Source organism: Pelodiscus sinensis, chromosome 4 (assembly GCF_049634645.1).
Source record: "Pelodiscus sinensis isolate JC-2024 chromosome 4, ASM4963464v1, whole genome shotgun sequence".
Taxonomy (NCBI): domain Eukaryota; kingdom Metazoa; phylum Chordata; order Testudines; family Trionychidae; genus Pelodiscus; species Pelodiscus sinensis.
Window position 1 is genome coordinate 46,186,218 of NC_134714.1, and position 12,633 is coordinate 46,198,850.

A 12,633-nucleotide genomic window follows, 5' to 3' on the forward strand; every position below is an offset into this window, starting at 1 on the left:
AAGTGAGAGAGTGAGAAAGAACTGTGAAGGACAGCCTCCAGGGAAAAAGCCCAGGAGGTAGTTCTCTATAGTAAGACAGAGATGGACTTAAAGCTAGCAAAGAAGGGGATGAGAACTGAGACCAGGGACAGGGCTGCAGATATCCACAAGGGCACAATGATAGTCCTGATTGAACCTTTGCTACCATAGAAAGAGTTCATCCATTCACCTATTAACTGGGTGATTCAGCCACTGTGCTTAGGGTTACCAGGTGTCCAGTTTTGAACCAGACAGTCTAGTATTTGAGCTTTCTGTTTGGGAAACAAATTGAGAAAATATAAATGAGAAAATATAAATATCCGGTATTTTCTAAATAAGATGTAATGTAGATTGTGATGTAATGTCAAGCGTGTCCGGTATTTTTTGTTGAAACCATCTGACAACCCTAACTGTGCTGAGCAACTGAAGACCTATCTACAGCAGCCAAACTGGGGTACCAGGCATGGAGAGAAAGAGTGCAGGATCACATCGAGCTGACAGGAAGCTCTTACAAGAGATGAGTACCCTCCATTGCAAACAGACACAAAGTGTAAGGAGAAAAGGGTCTTTAGACTGTGTGATGGATCTCTCCATATATATATATATATAGAGAGAGAGAGAGAGAGAGAGAGATTCCCATACATGAAGGGAAAATTCAATTTACAGTTGATCTCACTGGACTGCTATACTAAAATATCCAGCATTCTGAGTCAAGAACATTCTAACTTTAAAGAATGAAATATGACATGTTATGTCTGTTCACGAATGAAGCAATTTTAAATATTGTATTTCAATTACTCAGTAAAAATACTTTCAACATAAGAATACCAGAAACAGTTAATTGGCACAAAATATTTTTATCCAAATATTCAGAATGTTTTTGTTAAGCCCTTAATTCTTGGCAAGGAAGCAGTTGGGATTAATTTAAATTGAAAGCTATCTTACTGAAATACATACATACCACCATGTAACTGTATATGTCAAGATCATCCTCAGACTCTGAGTCTTCATCTTGAAGATCAGCTGAAAAATCTTCAACTACAACACCCTCAATAACATTGCTCTGTAACATTAACGTATTTAATATTAATGTTATATTATTATTAAAATTTTAAATGTTACAATAAATACAGCAATGTGCCACTTACTATAGCACATACTTTAGCTAATCTAATGTTTTTATAGAATTATAATTTAGTTCACATCTAATATGTGCAGACACTGTGGGCAAGACTCTGTTATGGTCAAGATCTGTTTGATGTGACAGCGGGTAAGGCTGCCACCAAGGGCTAGTATTCCCTGATTCTCTAAACAGCTGTTTCCTGGCTTTGGTAATTAATGCCAAAAGGCAATCATCCTCAACACAGCATGTAACAGTTAAGAGTAGCCAGAGCACAACTTACTCTGGCTGTACTCCATCATGATGAGACTGAGAGCGAGTGGCATAAGAACTAGCTATGCCAGGTTTAATTCTGCTGTAGACTCCCCTATGCATAAGAAAGAATCTTTTTTTTAGTGCATCTCTAGCACTAGAGCAATGGTGGACAACCCAGAACCGCTAAGGTCAGCCATTCCCATGGCCGGGCCACTCTGAGCCACATGCATGCTCACTGCCCAAGCCATTCCATTCATGGTCCCCAGTACACTGCGTCATAACCTGCATGTGCAGGATGGGTCGCACACAGCGTCCCAGCCTGCACTTGCTAGTAGCCATCTGCTGAGTGGGCTCCGGGTGTGGCGGCGGCACCAGCAGTAGTTCCAGCTCCAAGACCTGGGCATAAAGTTAATGGGAATGGGGAACTGGGTTAGAATGGGGGGGAGATGCCTGGTTCTGGAGAAGAGGAAGGGAGAGGAGGGGGGATCAGGTGTGAGGGGTGCACGTGGCATCCCAGATGCGTGGGGCGGTAGCAGTGGCTCTGGTTCTGGGACCCAAGCATAAGGTTGGGGGGGGGAGGAGGATTGAGTTACAGTGGGAAGGAGAGGTGTCTGGCTCTGGGGGAGGGGAGTGGAATTGGGTTGGGGGGTGTGCATGGCATGCTGGCCACTCAGCGCAAGCACCCCAGTGCCTGCAGGGAGACGCACGGCTGTAGCAGCGGCGGCAGCTCTGGGACCCGAGAATTAGGTTAGAGCGGGGAGGAGGGGGATTGAGTTAGAGCAGGGGGAGGGAGGGATGCCTGGCTCTAGTCTGGAGGAGGGGAAGGGAGGGGGATTGAATTGGGGGGCATACACAGTGTCCCAGCCAGCACATCTCAAGGCCGGCCACTGAGCGCACATGCCCCAGCGCCTGGAGGGAGACGCACGTGGCTGTAGCGGCAGCGGCTCTGCCTCCAGGACCCAAGAATTAGGTTGGGAGGGAGGGGGATTGGGTTAGAAGGGACGGGGCCTGGCTCTGGGGAAGGAGAGGGGTATTGGGTTGGGGGGTGCCTAGCTCTGGAGAAGGGGAGGGGGATTGGGTAAGAGCGGGGGGAGGTGCCTGGCTCTGGGGAAGGGGAGGGGAATTGGTTAGAGTGGGGGGGGGGGTATCTGAGGGAGGGGAGGGGAAGAGGAGCCAGCATGCTTCCTAAGATCTGGGATCCCCAGGTACTGGCCCCAGCTGTCTCTGTCCCCTTCCCCTGGCCAGACTCTCCCACCCCCCACCACGAGTACCCTGTCCCAGCACCCTACCCCAGCACCCTGTCCCCTGCCCCCACCAGCAGACCTGGGGCCACATTAGTGAGGCTTGGGGGGTTTCGAAGCGGTTGATTTTTTGCATCTCACTTGTGTGGTCCCAACTGACTTTTCTTTGGGTCAGTGACTCTTGACTCAAAACAGGTTCCCTGCCCCTCTCATAGATAAAGACAACGCTGAAACATTTTGTGTTTGACATAATATTTTATTTAAAAATGAAGCCTGGCCAACAAGCCCCCAATTGAGGCCAAGCCCCCATCTGGCCGCAGCATCATCACACACCTGCACACACACACACCCAGACCCCAAACCTGAGCCTATCATACACTGGAACCCCCTATCCTGAGCCTCTCACATCCCCAAACTCCTGCACCCCCACATCCCCAGTCTTCTGCCATAACACTCCTGCACCATCCACACACTGTAAATCTGTGTCCTGAGCCCATCATACTCCCAGCCTCCCTGCCCTGAGCCCCTCATTCACCCCAGCCCAAACTCCTGCACCGTCACAGCCACAAGCCTGCGGCTTGTTCAGCACCCCAACCCTCCACCTGACCTCAGCAGTCTCCAGCCTGGAGTCCCCTCCCTGAGCCAGCATCCTCTTCTCTACTTCCGCCTGCACCCAAATTCCCTCCCAGAGCTTGCACTTCTCACCCCTTCCCAGTACTTTCTTTGTGATGGTATGCCCTGGGATGGTGTACCGGCACCTATTTTCCCCTAGTGCGGTTTTTTTTGTTTTGTTTTTTTGCTCAACAACTTCCTCTGCCCCCACCCTCCCTCCGGTACATGGCTTTTCGCACTCTATCCACCACTATTTTGGCTCTTTGTCTCTAACGGGTTGGCCACCCCTGCACTAAAGTATTGTATATGGATTACAGGCTTCTCCATAGTTTGAGTGCCAGCACCAAGCACTAGACATGTCCACTAGCTTGGATGGTCTGTTGGCTGCCAAATGTATTTGCACAACAAAAATGTTATTGCAGAACAACATTACAAAATTTAAAAACACACTGACATTTCTAAAATTATTTTCTATCTAAATTGCTAATGTGTGGGGATGAGGGGTTATCAGACTTTAACAGAAACCAGTGATAAGCTACCACACACTGAGACTTAATAAAGTAACTTTATAAAGTTTACTAAAAGAAAGAATACACATTGAAAAACACCTTTTTAAAATATAAAAGTATTAAGTGAGAAAGGTGGTAATTATTAAAATGCAATTAAAACAAATACCATACAATATTTGTACGTCTACACAGCAACATTATTTTGAAGTAACTAGCGTTATTTTGAAATAACTTACTCCATGACTACACAGCATACAATTTCGAAATAATGTGGAAATACTGTCAAGCTGAAGGACTTTTTACTCTGACTCCTGTAACCCTCATTGTACAAGAAGTAAGGGAAGTCGGAGGAAAAGTGCTCTATTTCGAAATAAGTGTTGTGTAGAGACTCCCAATTTCAAAATAAGCTATTTCAAAATAAGCTACTCAATTGACATAGCTCAATTAACGTAGCTTATTTCGAGTTAAGTCCTGCTGTGTAGATGCACCTTATTAAAGGTGGCCACTATATTAAGTAGCGTAAATTACTACAGATTGCACCTCCGTACACCAGGACTCTCTGGTCTGGCAACACTCGCGATCTGGGCAGGAGCGTAGATGTTCCTGGACTAGACAGCCCCAGTGGCTGGGAGTCAGGCAGCAGGAGGGCTGCAGCTGGGAACCCGGTGGGGCTGGGAGTCAGGGGCCGCAGCAGCCTGCCAAGCCAAGACAAGCAGCAGGCAGCCTGGCTAAAGCCGTCAGTAGGGTGGCCAATGACAGCCAGAAGCAGAGTCACCAGTGGGCTTCGGAGTTAGTGGCAGGGGACCTCCCTGATACGGCAAATTCCCACATTTGGGATCTGCCAGGTCCCAAAGGTGCTGGACCAGGGAGGTCCAACTTGTACAGGAAATTCCATTATTCCAGAAACTGAATTTAAAACCAAAGCAAATTATGCAATATGTACAACAGATCATACATATTATAATCTATAGATATTACTAAAGAAACTTCAATAAAAATAGTAGCATAAATTATAACAGCGGTATATATTTTTAAAAGGTAGCAACACAGAGAAAACGTTTAAAATATTTACCTGATACATAGGAAATAAGGTTTCCTTCATGAAAGAAAGCGGCGCAGAAAATTTTGGTGGAGCTGGAGCCCAAAACATTTTTAGAGTTCCTGGATAAACAGAAACCTTCAAAACCAACAAACTATAGTTATCTATTAAAACCAAGCCACACCACACATTAAATTGAATTATTATGATCTGAATATAACTGAATCTGAATATATTTAATAAGTTAATTTCAAGTGACGAGACACACTTCTGAGCCTAAATAAACTATCTGGTGCAGCTCTATGCATTTTTTAATTCATTGTTCAATGACGTTTCTCAACCTAATGCTGGCACTTGCTATCATTCAGAAAATTAGGCCATTTTTGGCATTAGCAACATCAACTACAAGTTTCTAATCTGTTTTACTAATCATTTAACAATTAAAAGAAACCCTAGTACTCAAAACAAATATTTACCATTGTAAATATTAAAATTTCCCTTCTTATTGCTAAATCACTACTAAAGCAGATAAGAACTTGACTATCAGATTCTTATAGCTCACACACTGACAATATTACAAATTATATCACTTTTCAGAAGATTGCACATTCTAGCATTTGGCTCAGGCATGATCACTGTACTTAAAAACTTAAGCTTTATAAAATTTTAAAGCAAACATTTTAATTTATCTATGGCCATAAATATTTCTTACCATCTTAAATTTTTGTTGTTCAATGCAACCAATTACAATGCAGTATTAAATGAAAAGTTTGCAAATTTAAAACAGATATAAGGAAATACTTTTTAATGCTATGCACAAATAGCTAGTGGAATTCATTGCCATGTGATATAATTGAGGCCAACGGCTTAGGAGGATTCAAAAAAAGGTTTAGAAAAATGTATGGTTAACAATAATATTCAGAGTATTATAGGATATGATATTTTAAAAATTAAGTCTTGGAAGGGATATAAGCCCTCAACTTCAGAACACAAGCCAACCTGTAATTACTGGTGGTTAAAACGAAACCTCTTTGCGGTGGGGAGCGGTTATCCCCAAACCAGCTACTGCAAGGATTCTTGTCCCTTCCTATGAAGCTTCAGATATTAGCCACAGATTGAGACAGAATACTGAGACCACTTGTCTGATCGAGTAGGGTAATTCCTATGTTCCCATGTAATAATAATTCACATAACGAACTGGATATGAGGGGGGATGATTTCCACATATAAGAGACTAGACTCTTTTCTGCTTTTGAGACTAGGTATGATAAAAATGTATACGGGCAAATATTTGGGGAAAATCTGCTAACTGTTACCTTCAATTCCTGAATGGCACATACTAACAAAATGATTTATGAATGTTTTCTGGTTCAGAGAAATTATTTGTAAAACTGTTCACTGTACATTTTTATCAATATTTGTTCTTACTTTCTCTCCTAAGAGTTCCAGTCGTGGCTTTTCAACATAATATTGAGCTATTTTTTGCCATTCTGTTAAACTTCCTGATGTATGTGGTGGCAAAACATTGATTCCATCTTTCTGATTCTCCTGGTATAGTTCTGAAACAGGAACTCCTTCATAACAAATTCTGAAGTGCAATACAACATGATTAAATTGCTCAAATGTCAGTTATTTGAAACAGTAAGAAAAATAATGTAACGTTACTTAATTTTCCTTGTGAATAAACTAAAGATGAAAGAATATATAAAATTACTAAAGTTCTTTCCTTAGAAGGGGAGAAGTCAGGAATAATATGGTTACCTACTTTTGGGTAACTAGTGTTCTTCAAGATGTGTTGCACATGTCCATTCCACTGTAGGTACATGAGAACCTTTTTTCTCAGTGGTACCCATTGGGGCACCTTGAGCTCCCTCTGTTGCCACATACCACTGTATATTTGTATAAGGAAATGTCTACACTACAGCACTAATTCAAGCTAACAATTCAAATTAGTTAATTCAAACTAAGCTAATTCGAATTAGTGCATCTAGACCTAAAAACTAGTTCGAATTAGCATTTTGCTAATTTGAACTAGCATGTCCACATTGAGTGGACCCTGAACCGAAGTTAAGGATGGCCGGAAGCAGTGCCGGCAGGGCATCAGGTTAGGACTTAGAGTGTGGAGCTGCTATCTCAGGCTAGCCGAGGGCTGTGCTTAAAGGGACCAGACCCCCACCCCAGACAGACAGTTCTCAGGGGTTCCCCGCTTGCAAAGCAGTCCTGGCTTAGAGTGCCCTGAGTGCCCACACTCGGCACATCACAGCACTCGGCCATCAGCCCGGCTGCACTTGCCGCAGGCTGCCATCCGGGGGGGGTCAATCAGGGGGCTGCAGGAGAGCTTCCACCCCGAGGAGCACGCAGAGCCACCCCAGTCCTCCCCATTGGGGGCTCGTACCCCAATCCTTCCTCACCTCCTTCCACTTACCCTTCCCTAGCCCCCCTTCCTGATGTACAAAAGAAAGGACACGTGTGTTCAAAAATAGAAACTCTCTTTATTGAACAAAACTCGGGGAGACTGGGAAAAGGAGGTGGGAGAGGGGAAGAGAGAGGGTGGGAGAGGGGAGGGCAACTAAAATGATCAGGGGTTTGGAACAGGTCCCATATGAAGAGAGGCTAAAGAGACTGGGACATTTCAGCTTAGAAAAGAGGAGACTGAACGGGGATATGATAGAGCTCTATAAAAGCATGAGTGGTGTGGAGAGGGTGCATAAAGAAAAGTTCTTCATTAGTTCCCATAATAGAAGGACTAGAGGACACCAAATGAAATGAATGGGTAGCAGGCTTCAAACTAATAACAGAAAGTTCTTCTTCACAAAGCAAATAGTCAACCTGTGGAACTCCTTGCTGCAGGAGGCTGTGAAGGCTAGAACTAGAACAGAGTTTAAAGAGAAGTTAGATAAATTCATGGAGGTTGGGTCATTGAGTGGCATTAGGCAGGGGGTAGAAATGGTGTCCCTGGCCTCTGTTTGTGGAAGGCTGGAGATGGATGGCACGAGACAAATGGCTTGGTCATTGTCTTCGGTCTATTCCCTCCAGGGTACCTAGTGTTGGCTGCTGTCGGCAGACAGGCTACTGGGCTAGATGGACCTTTGGTCTGATCTAGTATGGCCGTTCTAAGTTCAGGGCTCAGGGTCGGGGGTCTCACTGGACCACCTTGATTTTCATGCAAACCTGCTCCTGGGTGGCCAGGCTGGCAGCTATCCTGCCCTAGACTGCCACTTTCCTGTGCCTAGTGCGGAGGTCGTGGATGAGGTCCACGATGTCCGCACTAGACCAGGCGGGCGCCCGCCTCTTGCGGCCCCGGGCAGGCTCCTGGGAACCGCCAGCCTGGTCCCGGGAAGAGGCGGAGGGCTGGGTGGCAGCGGGTGGCTGGTTCGTGCCGTGGCAGGTGCAGCGTCTGCTGGCTGGGTGCTGGCAGTCTTGCACCTGGCATGGGCACCGTAGCCAGACCGTGCCCCTTTAAGGGCTCCGGGGCCAGGAGGGGGGCAGAAGAGTTTCCCTGGTGGTGCCCAGAGTGGCCACCAGGGCAAGCTGGGGAGGGCTAGCCTCCCACTAGTTCGAATTAAATGGCTACACAGCCCTTAATTCGAACTAGTTAATTCGAAGTAGGCGTTAGTCCTCGTAGAATGAGGTTTACCTAGTTCGAATTAAGTGCTCCGCTAGTTCGAATTAAGTTTGAACTAGCAGTTTGTATGTGTAGCACCTATCAAAGTTAATTCGAACTAACGGCTGTTAGTTCGAATTAACTTTGTAGTGTAGACATACTCTAAGAGAATAGAGTTGTTCTAACAATCCTGAGGCTACATCTCACTACAGGAGAGCATATGTGCTCTTTCGGAAGCCCTGTGTCCCTCCTCCCACAAGGAAGAAGAGCTCTTCCAATAGAGGAGGCTTTTCCAAAATTTGGCCCAGTGTAGATGGGCCAAATTTCAGAAAAGCCTCTTCCAAAAGAACTATTGGAAAAAGATACACATAGGCTACGTCTACACTGGCCCCTTTTCCGGAAGGGGCATGTAAATTTCAGCAGTCGTCGTAGGGAAATCCGCGGGGGATTTAAATATCCCCCGCGGCATTTAAATAAAAATGTCCGCCGCTTTTTTCCGGCTTTTAAAAAAGCCGGAAAAGAGAGTCTAGACTGGCCCCGATCCTCCTTCAAAGTAGGAATAAGAGCCTCCGGAAAAGGGCACTTTTTCCGGAGGATCGGGGCCAGTCTAGACGCTCTTTTCCGGCTTTTTTAAAAGCCGGAAAAAAGCGGCGGACATTTTTATTTAAATGCCGCGGGGGATATTTAAATCCCCCGCGGATTTCCCTACGACGACTGCTGAAATTTACATGCCCCTTCCGGAAAAGGGGCCAGTGTAGACGTAGCCATATTGCGGAGAGCATGGATAGAATGGATATGTGCAAAACATCTTGAAGAACAAGTTACAGAAAGTTAGCAGTTTTTCTTCGAGTGCTTGTACATGTCCATTCCATTGTAGGTAACTCACAAGCAAATGAACATGGAGGTGAGCTCAGTCTACCTCAGAGGTGGACAAACTTTTTGGCTTCAGGGCCACATTGGGGAAGGAAATTGTATGGCTAGCTGTCCTTGTTCACCATGCCGCCCAGGAGTTGGGCTGGCTCCTCCCAGTAACGCTGTCCTGACCCCACTCTCCAGTAGGTGCTCAAGGGACTGCACTGAAGGGTCAGACAGGCCAAATGTGACCCACAGGTTGTCCAAAATTGATATTGTCTGTGGACTGATGGTAAATGGCATGAGAAGCAAAAATGTAAATGGATGATGAAGTTTCTGCTTTACATATAGCTGTGATCTGCACTTGTCCCAAGGAAGTCACCAGACTTGCTTGTGCTTTAGTAGAATGCACAATACTCTAGCTGGCAAGGTTATATTAGCAAACCAGTAGCATAAATACATGAATAAAGTGTTACAGAATAAGATTTGCTGAGTGAAAACTTAACCCTTTCCACAACCATAATGGAGATCTACATGTAGATTCTAAAGAACCTAATACTCTTCAGGTTAAAAACTAAAGCCTTCTCACATTGAACAACTTAAGTCTCTCCTAATTTCTGTTCAAATGGGATATCGGGAGGAATGTAGGTAAAAATGAAAATTATAAACTACCTTGGATGAAAAATTTTGGACAAGAGCAGAGATAAATGTTATCCTTATGGAAAACTGTATAGGGAAGCTCTAACACTGGAATTCCACTTGCCCACTATAATGGCAAGTAATAGCATATTTATAGAGAGGTGAAGTTAAGAGCAAGTATCAGATGGCAGTCCTATTCATTTTTCTAGAAGCAAGTTCAGAACTGAAGGTGGAATAGGCTCTTGTTCATGTGGTTACAGTCTGATCATACTTTTAGGGATCTGGTAACAATAGGTCAGAGAAAAGGGATTTATTATCCACCGAGATGTGAAAGGCTGAGATAGTTACCAGATGTATGTTTACAGAGGTAATCTCCAAACTCTGATGTTTTAGGCATAGATGATAGTAGAGTACAAGGCTGAGGCATGCATGTTCTGAGGATATGCCAGGAGTGGGCAATAATTTTTAAAAGGGGGCCACTTCAGAAATTTGGGCCACCCCGGAAGGGGCGGAGCCTCTGGTAGAAGGGGCGGGGGCAGGAAACGTCTTGTGCTCCACCACCCCCAATTGGCCTGGGCTGGGGAAGTGCGAGAAGTCTTCCCCTTCTTTTCCTCACCCTGCCCCCTTGAGAGAAATGCCAGCTGTTTTAAAACAGCTGGCAGGTCCCTGTAGGTGCCTAACAGAAGGAGTCCTCGTGCACTCTCCCTGTTCCCAGGCCGATCTGGGTCTGGGGGCAGGGGAGCGTGCAAAGTCTCCTCACTCCCGCAAGAGCATGTGGCAGCTAGAGACATGCAGGCTGGAAGTTGGGATGGAGAAAGTGGCAAATCACATTTAAATCCAATGAATGAGACAGCAGAGGTTTGACTGACCAGCTCAATAGAGTCAAGAACCAGTATTGTCAAGGCCACACTCGTGCTCTAAGGTTGAGATGAGCATGGCCTTGTTTGACTTTAAACAAAACTCTGGGCAGCAAGGAAATCAGAAGAAAGGCATACAGATGGGGATCCTTTCAGTGTAACAGAATACACCTATCAATGAACCTGGTTTCAAAACAAATGGCATTTTCTAGTGGACTTTGTTGTGAATATGTCCACATGGATATTACTCCAGAACTGGAAGATAAGATCTGGTGATATCTGGGCATAAAACATGCTAAGTGTAGTCAGAGCTGTCCTGCTCTATTGAGGGTATCTGGAAGGTAAGCAGAAATCCTGATCAACTGAAAGCCCTGAGATGAACTAGTTATGGGGAATTCCCCAAAGCACATTTCCTCCTGGTATAGTTGGGTTGACTGTACTCCTCTCTGTTTATGTAAATCATAGTCACAAGTTCTTTCCTACTATATGTTGGAGGAAAGTGGAGCAGACTGACTGCACAGTTTTTAATTCCCTGACACTTATATGAATCATCAGATCCCAAGGCAACCAAAGACCCTGAATTTGCAGGGACCCGATATGAATCCCAAAAACCATAGCTGATGCTTCTGTGACTAAAATGAAGGCTGGTAGCATGGGGATAAAAGGAACCTCCAGACTTTCAGAGGGTGCATCACCAATCCAGAATCAACAAAAATGACACTGTCAGGTGAACCACCTAGTCCAAATGATGAGTATTTGGGGCTTTCAGCAACTCTAGTGATGCGTGCTGCTTTCTGACATGCAGCCTGGTGTGGTACACCTTGACATATGACTCAGGACACTCAGGTATTTGTGTGCTATGGTAAGAGCAAATGATTTCAGTCAAAGCAACCCAACAGTCTTGCCTGGCAATGAGGAAAAAGACAGGACAGGATTCCAAGGTGAAGCTTCATGACTTGTGATGAGGAAGCCACACTTGTGACTTCTCAGTGCTCAATTCCGGAAAATGATACTCTCAGTGCCAATGCCCCCAGAGTAATCTCACTGCCAAAGAAAGATGATTGTGGGGAGGTCCTACCAGCAGCAGGGACAAATGACAGTATCCAGAACGATTACTGATATGACCCTAGAATCCCCCCACCATCACTGGGCCATTGCTCCATAACAGGAAGACCACAGACTGTTGCATGACTCAAGATCCACTGGAGGGTATGTCCTCTGACTTGGATGGGACACAGATGAAAATACTCTGAGTGCAAAGAGGAAGAATCTGATAATGGGAGAGCAGAACCAGTTGGAAGCGTAAGTTGGTAGCCCAAGCTTATAGATGATAGATGTGGTGCTGAGGATATCATTGAAGGCTTGACCTTTGATTGCAGCAGCCTTTGTGGAAGCTTGGGAGATAACAGTACTGTGAATTTCTGACATGGAGCGGAAGGAGACACAGGCATCAGAACTGACTGTAAACCTTCTTGCACCTCTGGGGACATCAGTACTGAGAGGCTAACCAGATCTCTTTTGACTGCATATGCTTCTGAGATGGTTGGGAGTGGCAATGACTGATGGCTCTGCTGCAGAGATCTTTTAGGGGATGCCCTCAATGGGCTTGGCATAGCTATGGAGGTGGCAATCCCTTCTTCTTAGCTGGAGAATGCTCCAATGACAGACTCTACCTTGAATGACTCTTTAAGTCTCTAATTTGTACTAGACTTCAGTACCAACATCTCCAAGTGAGGTACCAAATCCAAAGAAGACCTAGGCCTTTTCTTCAGTACCATAGACTAGGGATGTTAAGTATCGGGTAAATGACTAATCAAATAGTCAATGCATTTTTGCATCACATTAGTCAATACGGCACCTCTGCCTTTGAAGGCAGATTAGTCGAAA

General features: G+C 45.1%; 1 protein-coding gene across 6 annotated transcripts in view; it reads right to left on the reverse strand.

Annotated features, from left to right (window-relative positions):
* Nucleotides 1–12,633, reverse strand: part of TTC6 (tetratricopeptide repeat domain 6) — a 184,237-nt gene that overhangs the window by 134,808 nt on the left and 36,796 nt on the right. For all 6 annotated transcript variants that reach the window (XM_075926900.1, XM_075926899.1, XM_075926901.1 and 3 more), the window contains 3 exons: nt 6,223–6,382; nt 4,828–4,932; nt 980–1,081 (listed from right to left, as the gene is read on the reverse strand). In XM_075926900.1, the coding sequence (XP_075783015.1) occupies nt 980–1,081; nt 4,828–4,932; nt 6,223–6,382 (367 nt within the window). The remainder of the gene's footprint in view (nt 1–979; nt 1,082–4,827; nt 4,933–6,222; nt 6,383–12,633) is intronic.